The sequence below is a fragment of the Dipteris shenzhenensis genome, chromosome 4, assembly GCF_047967505.1.
Source record: "Dipteris shenzhenensis isolate YYH24624 ecotype China chromosome 4, Dip_SZ_1.0, whole genome shotgun sequence".
Taxonomy (NCBI): Eukaryota; Viridiplantae; Streptophyta; class Polypodiopsida; order Gleicheniales; family Dipteridaceae; genus Dipteris; species Dipteris shenzhenensis.
Window position 1 is genome coordinate 51,032,685 of NC_141599.1, and position 18,688 is coordinate 51,051,372.

At 40.2% G+C, this 18,688-nt stretch overlaps 1 protein-coding gene across 1 annotated transcript; it reads left to right on the forward strand.

Annotated features, from left to right (window-relative positions):
- Positions 1 to 4,734: 4,734 nt before the first annotated feature.
- LOC147903009 (uncharacterized) lies at positions 4,735 to 13,314 on the forward strand. Its single transcript, XM_087374102.1, has 2 exons — positions 4,735 to 5,474; positions 11,888 to 13,314. Exons 1-2 carry the CDS (start codon positions 4,865 to 4,867, stop codon positions 12,082 to 12,084), a joined length of 807 nt encoding a protein of 268 aa, XP_087230228.1. The 5' UTR covers positions 4,735 to 4,864; the 3' UTR covers positions 12,085 to 13,314.
- Positions 13,315 to 18,688: the final 5,374 nt, after the last annotated feature.

The following is an 18,688-nucleotide window of genomic DNA, read 5'->3' on the forward strand; positions in this document are numbered from 1 at the left end:
GATGTGGTCTTATCTCATGAAACATATTCTTGTTGCAAAGCATTTGTGGAATATTGTTTCTAGGGAGAGCCAGTGTACTTCGAAGACGCAGTTGACAAGCCAGAATGGCAAACTGCTATGAATGAAGAAATGGAAGCTTTGTACAAGAATCATACTTGGAAATTATGCGACCTTCCACTAGGAAAGAAGGCCATAGCAAACAAATGGGTATTGAAAGATACAAAGCTAGACTAGTTGCAAAAGAATTTGCACAGCAGCACGGTCAAGACTATGATGAGACTTATGCTCCACTAGCAAAGATGAATTCCATATGGTTCTTGATATCACTAGCGACACTCAGTAAATGGAATGTGTACCGGCTTGAATGCTTTTCTCAATGGTTATCTAAACGAGAAGAAAAGAGAATTAGGTTTGCCATCTCAAGAAAAGCCTCTGCGGCTTAAAGCAAGCACCTAGAAGTTGGTACATCTGAATCGACAAGTATTTTGTTAATTTGGGATACATGAAATCCAATGCAGATTATATTGTTTACAACAAAGTTCAAGGGGAAGACATTACTATTACACTTTTGTACGTACATGATCTGATTGTGACTGGAAGCAAGGATAGCTTCATCAAGAAGTTGAAACAAGACTTATCTGCAGAGTTCGACATGAAAGATCTTAGACTTCTACACTGTTGTCTTGGTATTGAGTTCTTGAGAGATGCAGACAGCACCTTCATGAGTCAACTCAAATATGTTGACAGTCTCCTGAAGAAGTTTCATATGTACCTATCGGCAGCTCATCGAATCTCTTTATATATCTGACTGTCATACGGATAGATATTTTTTATGCAGTAAGTTCCCTTGCACAGTTTATGGCAAATCCAAAACAGTCTCACTGGAATGCAACCAAAAGAGTCTTGAGATACATTAGAGGTACAAGACAGTTTGGAATAGAATACAAAGGAAGTCATCCAAGGTTGCATGGATATTGTGACAATGACTATGCCAAAGATCATTAGACAAGGAAATCGACATAGGGATATGCATTTTTCCTTGGTCAAGGTGTTATATATGATGGTTGTCAAACAAACAGCCAAATGTTTCTTTGTCTTCAACTGAAGCAGAATATAGGGCTCTCACTACAAGTGCATGTGAGGCTATATGGCTCAGAAGACTATTGTCATAAACAGATTACTTTGATGAATCAGAGCCAACAACAATGTACTATGATAATCAATCGACTCAAGCATTGGCTAAGAATCCAATATATCACTCCAAGACAAAGCATATTAATGTCATAGAGCACTTCATCAGAAAAAGAGTGTTACTTGGTGACATCACACTACAGCATTATGATAGCAAAGAGAATGCTGCAGACATCTTTACCAAACCACTTGGTAAAGAGCTTTTTGAGAAACACCGATAAGTTTTGGGTTTGACGTAGAGGAAAGACATTCCCATTTAAGGGCTATGATAGTATATAATGCTCAGTCCTCCTTCGATTCCCCAAAATCATCATCTTACATGATTGCTATCTCGAGGGAAGGTGTTGAGAAACAATGCTCAACATCATGTGATAATATTATGCATAGCACTAACCAATAGAGTGCTATAAAAGAAAGGATTAGATGCCCTAACCCTAAAAGAGTTTGTACATATTCTATATTTTTAACTAAATCTAGTATACAGTTAGTCATTTGTGGTGTGCTCTCAAGTTGTGCCCTCTCTCGTCATCTCCACTTTTTTCCTCTCCCCTCTTCATACTTTGTCAAGAATTATTTTCAATTGGTAAAGAAATTCTATTACCTATCTCTATACTTTTTTCAATATTCTTGGACTTAAAAACAAAGTATAAATTTTCTTTGGTTTATTTAGACAACATGAAACCATGTCTGGTTCCATAATCTTTTCTTGCACAGTTTAGAAGGCACCATTTTTTAACGATGAAAGTTATGAAAGCATAGCAAACTCCCAAAATCATTTTTCTTTTCTAGTGTAGGAATTTTGACATTATTATGTCTATTTTTGGACCACAATAGCTTCAAGAGCACTTTTGAAAGTTTCCATTCTTACTTTTTCTATGTCTAGTATGCCAAAACCTTATCTTTTGTATGTATCATTACTAGAAGGATTTCCTTACATTGAACCTAGTAGAATATTTTAGCAAAACCTCAGAAAGGACGCAATAGTGTCCTATTTTGGTACAAAACTAGTTTTAAGAAATTAAATTAATTTCTTAGGTGAAAAGGTGGAGCACCCCACTTAAGCTAAGATAAAAGAGATAGGCTTCAAAATTCGAACAAATGGGGACTTGAACTTAGAACTTCCAATAGTCACTCTCAATGTCTTACCATGAGGCTATTTTAAGATATTATAAAAGAAGTATAGGGGTTATAAGTCCTTACCCTTATAAATGGGAGGTCCTTTCTTGTAAATAAACGAACATCCTCATTACCTCTGCTTGCCTTTCCACCCTTTACCTCCTACCTTTTTCACTTTTCATAAGGGACTTATTTTGAAGAGTTAAAACTTGGCAGTCTAAGAAATGTTTAGATTATTTTGCATTGAGACTATATAAAGGGTCCTAATCTTAAAATTATTTGGTTGTACAAAACTCTATTTGGTCCAACGCTCTCCTAGGACTTGTCATTGCTTGCCCTATCCTTCCATTTGATAAGAAGCTCTGGAACTCTATTGTTTTGTGAGAGGTCTCTCTATAATCTAGAACAGTTTTTGGCTCATGAGGGATGTATACTGATAGGTCCTCTAAGCTAGCAAGCTCCTATCGAGCTATTAAAAGGCAATTTGATCAAGATCAAGTTCCTATCAGATCTTAAACTTTTGGATGTTGTACAAGCATTTTCAAAGTTTGTTAAAAATCAGTCCTCTTCCAAGACAATATTTCGATGCGCAGTCTGAAACCTCAATCGTAAAAATACAGTAGAAACACTCTAGTTTACTCTCCCTCTCTCCCTCTCTCAACAGAGACACTAGGGCCCAGGACAATCGTCGGGCTGGACCCCCCCAAAGGTATTTTATTACTTGAGAGAAAACTGAATACACAATTCAACGTAAAGCTACTCATACATATCCAAACGTGAATGATTTCATTACATGAGCTCTCAGGCTCCCCTTCTTGGCAACAAGCCACTTATCAATTTCTACTTTACTTTCCTAATTACATGCCATTAAGGGCAACTTTGGAGTCTTCGAAGCACTTGGTCACGCAAACCGCATCCTAGACTCTTGTTAGGCTCCCATAGCGCTTAGGAAAATAACTCTTCCTAGTAACTGCAACAATTAATTAAAGCGCACCACCATGGCACCCATTAATTGTTAGTGCTTACATGCAAACAATACATTGTGGACTAATTCTAGTCACGGTGGGCGTCCCCACTGAACACATGTGCACACATAACAAATATAACAAATATATTTATTCTCTGGTTGACCGAAGTCAACGCTCTTGATCATAATTAAGGAGCTTTGACCAAGGGTCAAGGCGCCTTAATTATAGTCAAGTCTCTCCAATCGAAGTTGGCACAACTCTCCAACAGAAGTTGGCACATCTTGGTTAACCGTAGTTAACCCTCTTCGCGCATGCCAAGTCTGGTTGACCGAAGTCAACACTCTCTAACCGTAGTCAGCTTTGTGGTTCTCTGGTTAACCGTAGTTAACCCTCTTGGTAATAAACCAAGTCTCCTCAACTGAAGTCAGGTTTACTTGACCAGAGTCAAGTATCTTTGATTGTAGTCAATTCTTTGACCATTAAAAGAACTCTTTGACCATAATTAACACAGATGGAAAACTCTTTAGTTATGATCAAATAAATGGTCAATTGTACTTTGACTTAGGATATTTACATGATGGTGACATCCCCTCGGCTTCTATTCAGTTGACCTCAATAGAAAAGCTTCCTTGTAAACATCCAAAAGCTGTGGATGATCGGACAACATGTCTTCATTCATCCACTTGGCATCTAATGCCGTATAATTCTTGAATTTTACAAGATACTTGTAAAACTCCTTGCCCTGAGGGCCTTTGCGTACAATATGGTACACAATCTGCTCTAGCTGAAGGACCTCCTCCAGCTTATCCACTTCTGGTGGATCCTCTGATACTGGCTCTGTAGGCTCTAGCCCTTGAAATTTCTTTAGAAGACTCACATGGAATGCATTGTGAATCCTTCCAATGCTCTAGCAATGCCAACCTGTATGCAACCTCATTTATTCTTTTTGTAACCCTGAAAGGGCCATAGTATCTGGGAGATAACAGAGCACTGTGGTTCTACTACCTTGGTCAGGATAATGCATATTATTTTGTTGGTGGATTTGGCCTGTTCCCCGCTTTGGAAAGAGCAAAAACAGCTAGCTTGCATCGTGTACATTGTCATTCATCCTTACTACACTATACTTCTCCGTCTTTACTATTGGCTGGGCAATGCCCTCCTGAGTCCCCACTTCAAAGAATTTATTGACCTCATATGATCCAAAAAACCAGTCCAGAAGAGAACAAATGCCATCGAGCGAAGCCTCGATCACAACGGCGCGCCAACAAGGTTCTAGGGAGATGACACTAGATTTGCTAATCAATACTGCTATTAAACCATATATCCAGCAACCAATACCAAATTTCCATGTGGCCAATCCAAGAAAAAGCAAAAAAAGTCATTTTATCTTTGCTAAACACACGAATGGTTCCTATACCCTTCCCATAAAGGTCAGCTGTTGATGCCAGATCAAAATGTGTTAATAATGTTTTATGACAGCGATGAATGTTCTATGATTTTGTGGCGTTAGGGTTTTCCTTGTCATAAATCCAGCCTCAGAGCGTTTCTTGTTTTGTTGAGGACAGTGAAAGCTTCCTTTCGGTGCTGGAATGGGTGGACATGGCGGTCTCAACATCCTCCCTCAGAAGCGCTGGAATGTCTACAATTTCGACAACCGTGAACGCGTGAGAAAAGATGAGGACGCTGCTGCCCGGGAAGAAAGTATCCGCCAGCAGCAGCAGAGAGAGAAGGACGCTGAAGCTCGTTTGCAGAAGCTCCGAGAAACCGCGCAGGCCAAAAGAGGGTCTACCTCTGCAGGATCTAGCGATTTTCATGCGACCAGCGTGATAGCGGAGTCAGAGTGCGGTGAGGCGCAGCAAAAACAAAAGAACGGAGAGGGAATACAGCATATCAACCTTTTCGAAGGATGGATCGGGTTTCAGAGAGTGCAGCCGGGGGTTGTTGGAAGCGCAGAGTTCAAGGGGGATGTGGATAAGCAGATCTTCAGGGGAGACAAAGAGCTACAGCGGTTGTATAAAAGGGCAACAAAAGAAGCGACCAAAGTAGGGAAAGACGGCGTGGAAGCCGACGATGAGCATTACAAGCTAGGCTATGGGTGTTCTGGCAGGGACAAAAAGCGGCCTTGGTATCTTATGAAGAGTTCTCTGACGGATGAATCCCAAAATGGAGCAGTTGACGCAGATAGATCTGAAGCTTCTGGTAACTTGACTTTTATGCTCTTGCAGAAACTCAAATCAATGGGTGTTTGTTGCAAAAATGGAAGGAACGAAAGATGGCTTTTTAGTTTTGTTGTCTGACTTCCAAAAGTATTAGGATCCTTCAAGCAGAGAATAATGGGTGATCGATGCTTCAATTTAGCTGACCTTACTTGTCGCATGCTTCTTTGTCTTCAGGGTACTGTATTTGTTTGCATTATTTTACTCTTAGCAATTAGCAGGGAAGAAAGAGGCCTTTAGCTTTAGGGTATGTTTTGTGTCCATCTTACGAATCATGCTTAACCTTCAGATGCGAATTCAACGGTTGACCAGGCCCACTAGTCGGTGTTTAACAAGTAGATAACAGATGATTGATGGGACAACAGGAGCAGGGAAGAAAGAGGCCTTTAGCTTGTGTCGATCTGATGAATCGTGCATCAGCTTCAGATGCAAATTTCACAGTAGTTGTTGGTGACGCATTGGTATCTGGGGCCTTCGATTTTTTTCAGAGGCAGCGTAGGATATATCAGAGTTTCATATCTGTTGTCAAACCTGATCATATAATTGGTTCTTTGTTTCAACTGTTAGTGACGTTAATGAGCTGCCATTTCCAGTTTAGTTCTCTGTCCACATATTTGAACTGTAAAAACATGGAACTTGGACTTTCCTCTCTTGTCCTTCGGTTAAGGCAGAAGTGTCGAAGCTCTTTCAAGAGCTGAATGAGAGAAGCAGCCTACTACGATTCCGAATTCTATCTAATACCTTCAGCTTAATCGGAAAGCCTGGGTTTTCTGCATTTAAATATCCTATATCTTTCAGTTCATAAAATAGTTTTCTTCTAGTTTTGTCCATTTTAGAAAAACTGCATGATTTGAAGATTTGTCCTTATGAAATTTGAAGCATGAGCTCTGCTTCCGAGCTTCTTACGTGCTGCCAATCAGGAGGATGTGGTCTATGTGCTCCAAATGCAGATCCACATGTTGAAAAACACACCTACACTTGAAGCATAAAGTAGCTAAAACAGCCTGGAGATAATCTCCTTGCCATCATCAACCAAGAAGTGACATCTAATGTAGAAGATATGCCACGGCACAAAACTCGAGACTTGTGCAGATACAAGAACAGATATCAAGAGCGATTTCAGTTCTGAGAGAGAGTACACAGATGCAAAGCCGTAATAGATCTCATCCATAGATATGTAATTCCATATAAAGGAAGCTCTTATAACGTCACAGTAGAAACATTGCTTCTTCTTCTTTTTGAAATGTCCTTGTCGTCATCAGAGTTGTCATCTTTCTTTTTGTTGGTCTTACCGTTGCCATGCTTGCGCTTTCTTGTGCCCTTACCATTGCCTTGCACAACAACGGCTTGGTCATGACTATCTCCATCAAAATCTTAGCTCCTCTTGTACTAACTACCGGAGTTGTGCTTACATGGAAGCGTGATTTTCAGTCAAATAAATTAATAAACTTATAATTTTAGAATTTTTATAAATTCCACATAATAATACCACAACTTTAAACGCAATCACACCACATAACAACAGAAAAATAAAAGAGAGAGACAAGTACACCGTCACCCGACTGGGTGAGAATGAGGCCGCTCCCCCCAACTGGGTAACCTAGTTGTATTTTTATATTCAATAATGCTTATCCTCACTACAATGGTAGTACAGATCTTTGGACAAAACCCCCTCTGGGAAATCCAGAGTTCTAGACCAAGACTCGAATATAGGACTATTACAATGATCTTCCTTTTCAAACTGGAATTCAGATATGCATGTGACTGAGAATCATGCAAGAAAGTAACCACTGGCAACCCTTGGCCCGGTATCAGGTGGAGAAAGCCACACAAAAATGGTCTTGGTCCTCCTTATCCATGAAACTCAAGAAACTCAGATTCTACCCGTTAGGGTTAGTATATAACCCTTAAACTCTGGAAAACATAGCCCACAACAGGAGCAGCTAGCGTTTTCAACCTAAATGAGGTTAGAACCTTTGGAAAATGAAGGGAACATGTTTAGTATAAATAAAATCAGTTTTAGAAAGCCCTATGAGTGAAAAACGAAATCTGAAAACCACTGTCTGGTCGCCTGAAAGACAAAAAACGGAACTGAATGCCAGACAAACAGCGTGTATAGGAGAGTGTAGTGGTTTATAAAAGTGAAATACGCGAAGAATACTTGCCCCATGAGTCATGACTTGTCTTGGGTGCTGGAAAGGAAGAAAGGTAGGCTGAAGTAGAATTTCCAGCAATTCATCAAGTTGGACAGCAGGAGGATGGCTAGGAATAGGGCGAATTTGCAAAGAGAGCAGCAGGGTGGCCCCTTCAGCAGCGCAACCGTCTGGAAGAGCCCTGGGGCAGGTACGCAGCAAGAGAGAGAGAGAGATTATGGCAGCGAACTAGAGCAGAAGCAGGGTGCGGTAGCTTGGGAGGCTATGGCTGCTGATGTGCAGCAAGAGATACATAAAGAGATACATAAGATGGGCTAAGCTGGAGAGGAGTAACTGAATCATCCTCAAAGAATCTGGGCCAAACTTTTTAAGGAGAGGCAGAGCTAAAAATAGAGTAGCTTTTCGAAAATTAGGAAAGCTAAAAGTAGAAAAGCTGATAAGCTAAAGTAGCTTTTTGGGAAAAGCAAAAAGCAGAAAAGTTAAACTAGCTTTTTGGAAAAGCAAAAAGCAGAAAAGCATCAAATTTTAATAATTAGATGCTTAAACAACGACTCAAGGATTGGGTTTTGAGATCACTTCCAACTCACAAAACCATGTGATCTAGATCTGTCCTCATTAACTAAGCATCATAGCCTAACACACCAAGGCTCACCCCCAAGGCCATTGAAGGTGTTAGGAGTAGAACAATTGGGTATGGAGAACCCTTCTGGATGTGCGAAGCGTTTTCAATCTCGTAAGGCATGTTGGTAATTTAATGCAAGGTGGAAGGTGATCCGGTAGGATAGTCATTCTTCACTAGTGTGAAGTCCACCCCATGCACTAGCTTCTGACATCCTATCATTGGATGCGATTGATGGATACTGAAGATCCATGGCCATGTTGAAGATGGCAAAGAGAGACCGTTTTGAAGATGGTAACAAAAGATCATACTGGAGATGGCAAACCAAGACCGTACTGAAGACAGTAGATCACACTGAAGATGATAGAGCCATGTTGAAGGTGACTGGTCGTGGTGAAGGTGACAGATCGCACTGAAGGTGATAAGAGCTCTGATGTCCGGAAAGGGTCACACTAAATGTGATGAGCACTATATTGGAGAAAGCAAAGCATCGTGATCAACCATGAAATGAGAGTACTCTGAATTGCCGATGAAGATGTGCACATGGTAGTAGAAGATGCCCGGTTGGGATGTGAAGCCTTGTCGCAAGAACTCATATAGAAGAATACACACATGTGGTTAGTAAAAAGAGAGGAGATCTCAAGAAAGTGAAAATAATGATCCAAAAAGATGGCAGTGAGAAAGAGCCATGTTACACTAATATAGTCCCTAGGTCCTAAAAAATGAGTGGCTTTGACCTTTTCGAAGTCGTAATGCTGGTTACAAAGGTTATGAAGTTTTTCAGCAGCATTTCAGCACGAGCATAGGCAACTGAACCGGCTCCACTTGTGTCACTTTTGTGAGGAAGTCATACAGAGCAGCGCTGAGGATCCTTGTAGTATAATTCGTTTTGTATAGGTCCTTATGGTTAGTTGACATTCAAGAGAAGCACCTTGAAGCAACGGAATATTCTGTAATAGCTCAAGAAAACAAACAGGCTCTGTAAAGAACACTATGTGGTTAGGATTCTTTAAGAATGTGGTGCTTGCATGTGTTAAGCCTAATAAACCTAGAAAATTGATCCAAACTTTTCATTTCTCAAGTGAATACATGTTTCTTTTTTGGGTTATGCCTATAATGTCTTGTTAATATCAAAGCTTTTGGAATATGTGAGGATCTCAAGCTTCATATGCATCATGACACATTTTGCTACTGTCTTGTAGTTTAGCCTCATGCGTTGTAGAAGCGATTGTGAGTGATGAAATCGACATGTCTGAGTTCAAATATGAAGTTCATGGTCGAAGATACCATGCTTGGCTTGTAGCAGTACACATGGATGGTCCTATGCTCTCTTTGAAGTCCACGCCAACTGAATATGCAGAATCACTCTATTTATATCTTCTCGATGATTATTGACAGCCTTAAGTTTGTCTTCACTAGTATCATTCATACACTAGACTCCATGGAAAGGACATTGAATTCCACAAGGACGTGCCATTGGGGCTCCATGAGGCGACACAAAGGTATCATGGGAAGTGAAGTGGAAGGGGCTTCCAGAATGGAACTGTGATTAAAGACTTAGGATTGGACAATTGATAGGGCTTTATATTAGGGTTTATGATCCTACAACAATTTTGTTCTTGCTGTCTTTGCCGTTTGTGAGCTCTCATTTTCGGTTTCCCATCAGGTGGTGTTCAATCGATGAGTCTGGTATGTGGGTTCATCGAACTGTAGTGTTTTCTCTCAATTTATTTGTAGCTCTGTCTTGTGCCCTTTAGTGGGATTAACCCTTTTTTTTTGGTTGGTATGAATCTCAGTGCCCTCTTCTCAGAATTTTTTTTAAATAACATAGTGCACTCGAAAAAGCAGCAGGCACATGTTGTACGTTGTTCTTGCTGAAGAAAGAGATGCCAAATCTATTGGGATTTTTTGGACATGTGGATTTGTATTCCTGAAATCTGCATTTTCTTTGAATCCCCACAAAGATCTCGCGATGATTGTGTTCTGTTGTTGTGTTTGGGTCTGTGTGAATGTCATGCTGAGCTTTCCAAAAGTAGGTTGTAGGCGCTATAAGCATCGCTAGCTTTGACAATCTTCAAATTTTGAGAGGATCATTATTTATTTTAAAACCTTGTGGGCAGAGCAAACTGGACGTGCGTTACCTTCCCTGCAATTGGTGGTGCCAATTATTTGCTAACTGGCCTCAATGGTCCCATGATTTTCGGAAGTGTACACTTGTTTGAATTTTCAATAAAGAGCTAAGCCAACAGCACCAGATGTGTGAGCCCTGAACAGCACCAGAGCACCTCTTGGTGCTCAATTGTGTGCCCTGCTTCTAGCAGGTTTCCGGGTTTGAAATCTGGAAACAGGGGCGCTATGTGCCATTTTTATAAGAATAAGATCTACATCAGTAAATGCAGCTTGTGGCACCCCTTAGCCCGCCCAATAAGGAGATCCACACCTTTTGAGAGGGTTTGGCCATTTCCTGGTAGCCGATTTGCTTGAGCAACAGGTTACTGTGGGAAATTCTGGCCATGGGCCATTTCCTGGTCCCATTTTTTTGCTGCAGTGTTAAATGGTTTCGTGTATACTATCAGTTACGTCCTTCATGATATCACTTGTAGAAGTGCATCTAAAACCCCCAGTCTGTTTGCCACTCCAATTCTTTATCACTTTAGGAGCTAACTTGCATTCAAGATGGCTTATGAAGATAAGGAAGGCCGTTACCACACTTGGGGAGTAGAGTTGTAAGATCAGTTGTTTGGAAACAAAGCATTTGTCCTTGACAAAGGAAGTCTTTAGAGTAGTTGCCAAGGATGCGTGGATGAAAGGTCCGATGCAAATCCTCATTAATCTGTACATACAAGGGCGAATTGAACACCCCCCTCCTTTGGCCATCATCTTCCAATTCAATTAAAGGCCAAAACACCAGGGTTTGGGTTTGTGAATGCATGTCACGTTGCAACCTCATTATATTTCTTGTGTCTTCCTAGATATTTCTGCCACAAGTGGCAGGGTTGGTTTATCACCACCTCATTGGCAGATCACTTGCCTGTCATGCAAGCAGCTGCAAAGTTGGTTGTGGTTTGTTTTGAAACTCAACAGTGGTGACATGGCTTTGGCGTGGAGGCGAGTAATTCTGGAATATTTTAGTTGTACACTTCATTGCGCTGATATAGGTTGTCTGGTCACTTATAGAAGTCTGACGAAGCCTGTCCTACTTAGTTCACAGTACCACTGCTCCCTACTCGATTTCTCAAGGTAGGCCTCTTTTCGATGCTGTTCAAATAGAGGACTTATAATGCTAGGCTATTCTTGCCAGAGCTAGCTTATCATGAAAGGTGACAATCTGCATACTTCAGGGTAGTTGATTGCTGAATTTCAATGTGTTTGATATTTTGAACTTTTCATATAGCAAGATGAACTGGTATTTGATGTCAGTCTTTTGCAGATATTGTACTCCAAATTGATCATGCATCACTCTTGTGGAATAGGGCTTAGATGACATGCATCACTCTTGTGGAATAGGGCTTATATGACATGTACTTGTCATTGAAGGTGGTTGAGTTTATGTATAAATCCAGCATGGTTTTCTTTGTGATGTTATGTCTTTCCTGACTTAAATTTTTACCGGTATTTGAATAGTTATACGTGTGGAGAAACGAAAAAAGACAATTGACGAATTAAGAGAAGAGAGGCTGAAGCGAGAGCAGCAAGAACGGGAGAAAGCTCGGAGATTGTTGGCCCTTCCTTCAAATGGACGGCTTCACAATTTAGGGGCAAATGGAGCTGATGGAAGGCGGCGGCCGTACTACAATTCTAGCTTTGGCAATGCAAGATAACTTCTGGCATCGCTCAAATTTCCTGGTTTATAAATAATTTGTGAAGTATTGAATCTATTTCTCATGTTATTCCATGTTGTTGATGGTGAATGCTTGACTGGATAGAGATTGGATAGACAGACAGACAGACAGACAAACACAGCCTGTCAGTCAGATGGACAATCAGACACACAGACAGACAGAGACAGTTTTGTGCAGCATGTCAGGTGCCTGTTAGCTGATTGGAGTTGGGGAGTACCCTCTGGGTTTAATATAGACCTGTGACTACTTTACCTTAGAGGGACTCACTGGCAAATGTGTGTTTCTTCTGCATTTTGACCATTGAATATATAACCATTAATGCGAATCATCAAAGGCTGGCAGATGTTTCACTTCAGGAAGTGGTGATTTTGACCAAATGCATAAATTAGGGGATCTTTGAAATATAACTGTTTATGTGAATCATCAAAGGTTGGCAGATGTTCCTTTTCAGGAGGTGGCCAGAGGGAGCTTATGCGTCAGTTGAGGGAGGGGGGAAGTTGAGTGGTTGGCTGTAAACAGAGGGCCAATAGGAGAGATGGTTGGCAGGTCTTATGGCCCTCGGGTTTCTGTGTATTTGGAATTGAAGAATGCTTACAAGGATTTCATTGTAAAGATAGTTAATACTCTTGACCATACCGTGAGTTAAGGGGGAAGTCAAGTGGTGGGTTGTAAAGAGAGGGCCAATAAGAGATGGCAAACTCATTTGGCAGGTCGACTGAAGTGTTATGATCCTCGGGTCTTTCTGTATTTGAATAAGAGAGATGGCCAGCTCATTTGGCAGGTCCGGTCTTTCTGTATTTGAATTTATTGTAAAGGTAGTTAATACTAATGAGCATAGTGCAAGTTGAAGGGGGAAGTTGAGTGGTTGGCTGTAAACAGAGGGCCGATAAGGGATGGCCAACTGATTTGGCAGGTGCACCTAAGCCTTGTGGCCCTTGGGTCTTTCCGAATTGAAGAATGCTTACAAGTATTGTAAAGGTTGTTAATACTCTTTGAATGTACCTGTGTAAAGGTAGTAAATGCTTAGTTTGATAACCCCTGACCTTTGTTCCTTGTGGGCATTTGGATGTTTTCCTTCAAAATTTCTGATAATGGCTGGAAACTCCAGAGCTTGTGAAATCTGAATTCAAAAGTATGGGAGAACTAGAAACTATGGAGCAATCACAAAGCTCTCAAGGATTTGCAGACACAGAATGAATGATTGACAAAGCGATTGCAAGAACATTAGCCATCGATGAAGAAGATTGGGTCACCATCATGTAAATATCCCAAGTCAAAGTACAGTTGATAATTTATTTGATCATAATTAAAGAGTTTTCCATATGTGTTAATTATGGTCAAAGAGTTCTTTTAATGGTCAAAGAATTGACTACAATCAAAGATACTTGACTCTCGTCAAGTAAACTTGACTTCGGTCGGTGAGACTTGGTTTATTACCAAGAGGGTTAACTATGGTTAATCAGAGAACCACAGAGTTGACTACGGTCAGAGAGTGTTGACTTCGGTCAACGAGACTTGGCATGCGTAAAGACGATCAACTACGGTTAACCAAGATGTCTTAACTTTGGTTGGAGAGTTGTGTCAATATCAGTTGGAGAGACTTGACTATAATTAAGGCACCTCGATCCTTGGTCAAAGCTTCTTAATTATGATTAAGAGCGTTGACTTAGGTTAATCAGAGAATAAATATATTGTTATATTTGTTATGTGTGTATATGTGTTTAGTGGAGACGCTTATTGTGATTAGAATTAGTTCATAGTGTATTGTTTGCATGCAAGCGCTAACAATTAATGGATGCCATGGTGGTGCGCTTTAGTTAATTGTTGCTGGTATTAGGAAAGTTATTTTTCTAAGTGCTATGGGAGCTTAACAAGAGTTTAGGGGACGGTTCGCGTGACCAAGTGCTTCGAAGACTCCAGAGTTTTCCTTAGTGGCATGTAATTAGGAAAGTAAAGTAGAAATTGACAAGTGGCTTGTTGCTAAGAAGGGAAGCATGAGAGCTCATGTAATGAAATTATTTACATTTAGATATGTATGAACAGCTTTACGTTGAACTGTGTATTCAGTTTTCTCTCAAGTAATAAAATATCTTCGGGGGAATCTAGTCCGACGATTGTCTTGAGTCCTAGTGTCTCTGTTGAGAGAGGGAGAGTAAACTAGAGTGTTTCTACTCTATTTTTATGATTAAGGTTTCATTGGTATCAGAGCTCAAGATCGGGTCCTTTCTTAAGAGGTTGACGATCCAAGACAAAGTCTACTAATTGGAAGCATAGATGTTTTTATTAAAGGTATATTTATATATTAATATAAGATCTTAGTGAAACTTATCGAGCTAGTTTTTTTAGTTTCACAATATTGATAAAATATAGTACACGTTTTTATAGTTTCTTTTGAATTTTCACATAAAATATGTGAATCTTAGCAAAACTTTAAAAAAATTTATATAAAAGTTTCAAATCTTGGCGAATTTTATAAATATTTATTTTTGTTAGGACATACAAACTTTCAACACCAATATAAAAGTTTCACCTAACGAAACTAGCATGAAAAAATCATCCCTAGACGAGGTCTATTGTTAGGATGTTGGTGGTGATGGAGGACATGACGGTCGGAGTGAGCATTACGAAGGGAGCGGACAGAGTCCAAGGCTTCGACAAAGCCATTACCACAGTCATGGAAAACTAGTATTCACATCGTCACTCGTACTCTGCATTGCATAACCTCTTGTGGATTGGTTTTTTCTTGTGGTTGTCGTAATAGGTGCCTCCGACGATTGAAGATGGTGATGTCAAAATGATGCAAGATGGAGACTCTTTGAGAGTAGAGGCGATGAAGCTTCACCTTGAAAAGATGATCTATAACAGTGAAGGCCCTTGGGATTCCCATGATGATGTCTCTCTTCCCAGGCACCAATTCAACATCTTCTACTGCAGCTCTCCTCTCATTTAGCCTTCATGAAGGCAGTTGCTCGTGCTCTAGATCACTCAGGCGATATCTCTACGTAATGGTCTCGCTAGCTGTTTGTGGAGCCGCGTGCTAGATTCATTTGCAAAGGAGGGCTGTTTGCGCTAAGGAGCCGATTCGGTCGTTTGCTGCAGAGGAGCTGTAGAGCTTCCCATCGATGGAGCCTTGTGTGCCTTAGCTAGTCAAGTGCTTGAGCCACCAGGGGCTGCTATGGCATTACCCGTAGTTGGAGACGGTTGATAAGGTGCAAGGAGGCATTGATGGCGGCTGTCGTTGGTGGATGGGTTGCATGGGAGTCACAGTCTATTGGAGCCTTGGTGGTCGTAGTAGTTGTGGGAGAGCCGGAATCTGCGGCAACATATCTCACTTATCTCACACTCCCTAGAATCTCTCACAAAGCTCTCTTCCTCACAAGAACTCACAAGAAGGAAAATCTCTCTCTTTCTCTATGGATCTCTCACAAACTTGAGACTATCTCATAAGCCTCTCTCTCTCATGTGACGAAAAAGATCTCACATTCTCTCTTGATCACTAGATCTCTCGAAGGAGATGAACGAAAATATCTAAGAGATAAACATGAATTTCCTCAAAGCGGAATGAACGGATATCTTTTATCAACGGAATGAAAGAATCGAAACACTCAATCTCTCAATCTCTCTCACGCTCTCGTAAACTAGCAGTTGAGGTAAAGTCCTCAAATTATGAACTTTGCAATAGCATATGGTGACGAGGAGGTAGGGCATTGAAGATGAAGATAGAATCATTATCACGTATCCTTATCCAAAGGGTTCAAATCTTGCATGTTTAAGGGATCATTTGTATGTCTAAATGTCATGTCAAAGAAGGTAACTCTTATCATAAATAGGAGATCCATCATTTGCAAGCATAAACATGTGAGATCATTCTCACATTTTTAGAATCATTCAAAGCTATTGCCTTCATTGTTGGCACCCTTCGCACTATTACCAAATCATTTGCATTATTATCATGACCTATTGTAATGCCACCCTTTGCAAGTAAAAGCTTTGGGTTCACTCTAGCCCTTCATAAGCTTTTAACAAGTCTAGCTACTATCAATCATTTGCATTTTCAAACTGAAAGTGGACACCTTTGCACAACTAATATTTATTGGCTTTCCACTCCACAATGCTATGAATTTACAACAATTAGGCAAAAACTAACCATGCATTTCTAATACCATTCAACCTTTTAACTAATATGTTCACCACATGAACTATAAGCGAACGTACTCTCATGTATTAAAATATCCCTATTACATTTTATCATGTAAATGATTAATCCCCTCTTGCCTGCATACATTTTTCAATCTTAAAATCCAAACATCCCTCCATAAATCTACAAAATGTTGCTACTTTATGAATCCCCCTTTGTGCACTAACGTGCTATGTTACAAGTTTATGGGTGACTACCTCGGGGTTTTTTCATTTTCTTTAACCATTAGTATTTGCTACAAATTTTTCATGTGAAAGTGGCTCAAATACATACAAACTCATAATTGTATTAACCCTCGATAATGATCAGTGACTCAAAATGTTTAAAGCAAATAAAAACTCTTAATTATTTTAATGATGTGTGTACATACCTTTTGGCAATATTGTCAAACCTTGGGCCTTGGGGATTGTTCTAGTGGTTGTAGATGGGTAGGAGGTCTTTGAAGGCCCAACATGCACTCCTTTGATAGAACAAAAAGAAAGTGTCCATATACGGAATCTATAAGATTTTGAAGCATCTGCAAAGGATTCTAGCAATCATGACCAATGCGTTTATGCCAGATATCAATATCTGCAACTACACCTGTCCCATGTGCAAACATTGCTGCACTCAATTCAGGCATATCCTCAACAACGAATCCATGAGGATTAAATCTGACCTGCAAGCCCTGCTCAACCATTTGACCAATAGAAACCAAGTTCTTGGTGATGTTCGAGACATGAAATACATTAGACAAGTATTTCTTTTTCCCATCCTACATAGACAAAGGAATTTTACCAATTTGCACGATAGGATGTGTAGTATCACCAGTAGTCTCCACAAATCCTGGTCTTTCCATTTTCCTTGCATCCCCTAATGTCCCTATACAGGGGCTCACATGTATGTGTTGCCTTTTTCAACACCCCCTCTTTGTGCCTAGCCGTGGGCCTATAATTGCGATGCTCAAGCTGCTCTTGTGACAATGCCTTTCTTAGGAGATCAACTACATTCTCCTTTGTCAACAAACTCATACAATGCCCTTTTGAACTTGCACACCAACTACTTTCCCTTTATCTGAAAGCTTGGTGGCTACTCAAAATATACCTCCTCTTGAATCTCCCCATTTAGGAATGCGTACTTCATGTTCAACTACAATAGTGGCCAACCATGATGGGCTGCTAAAGAAAACACCATCTGAATGGTTGTCATCTAGGTTGTAAGAGCAGAAGTCTTACATAGTCTAGTTGTACTCTTCATCCTCAATGATGACATCTCTACTGTGAATCTCAACATTCTTCATGGCTAGATCATGTGGCTTCGACCTCTTTGTATCCCTATTGCATTTAATGAAGATACATTATTTGGACTTTGAATCTAGCTTCTTTCTCTTTTGAGATATGAACCTAGGCTTTAGAAATCCTATATTCCTTCTTTGTTGTGTGTTTTTATCCAATCTAAGTCCAATACTTTCGACTGGCCCAAGTTAGTGTAACCAAAAGATGTGTTTCTAGCAAGCAAAACACTTAGAAACGTTTCTAGACGAAACGTTTCGCCAAAATGGGTGTCTAGAAACGTTTCGCCAAAATGGGCGAAACGCCAGTGCATTGGGCGAAATGCCCTAGTATTGGTTGTCACTTGTGTCTTGACTCTTTGTGCTCAATACGTATATGTGTATTTGAGAGCTCTTTCCAAAGAGAGAGAGAGAGATCTGAAGCTAATTGTTTATGTTTTATATATAATTCATATAAAATACATTTTTAAAACCCATTTGTAGATGAAATGCTTGGCAAAATCTAGGTCACATTGGCCCAAATGGAGCAAGAGAATGGGCACCAATTGAAACTCTTTGCACTGACAGAGGTGGAGAGTATGTTGGTAAGGAGTTCAAAGCATTCTACAAGAGAAAAGTGATCAAGACACAAGTGATAGTTGCTCTCACACCTCAACAAAAGGGTGTGATGGAGCCCAAGAACCGAGCCATTATGGGAATGGCAAGTAAAGGACCTGATGAGGATTTACTAAGCTGAGGCCATTTAGATAGCGGTCCAGATCATCAACAAGACAAAGGCGAGAGCACTTGAGAGAGTTACACTAGAGGAGGCTTATTCATGTCAAAAGTCTTCAATTTTGCTGGTTATACTTTATTACTACTCATATCTACGGATGATATGTGGTTTTCTTTGCAAAAGAAAATAGGGACATGCAAAGCACATTTAGCATTGAGCAATTTATGCAGATACTTAGGTATGCAGGTCAACATAGCGCAAACAAAGGTAATGGTGATTGGGAGGATTCGAAACAAACAGATGAATTTATCATTCAAAGGAGAGTCATTGGGTACAATCACCACATATAAATACCTATAGCTAGATTTTACTGATAACTACGAGTGGAATGATTGTGTAG

Bases quoted from the DNA above. Each gene is read 5' to 3' on its own strand.
- LOC147903009 (XM_087374102.1), top strand. From the start codon at position 4,865: ATGGGTGGACATGGCGGTCTCAACATCCTCCCTCAGAAGCGCTGGAAT. The intron at 5,475-11,887 runs GTAACTTGACTT...GTATTTGAATAG, and splicing joins AGATAGATCTGAAGCTTCTG to TTATACGTGTGGAGAAACGA.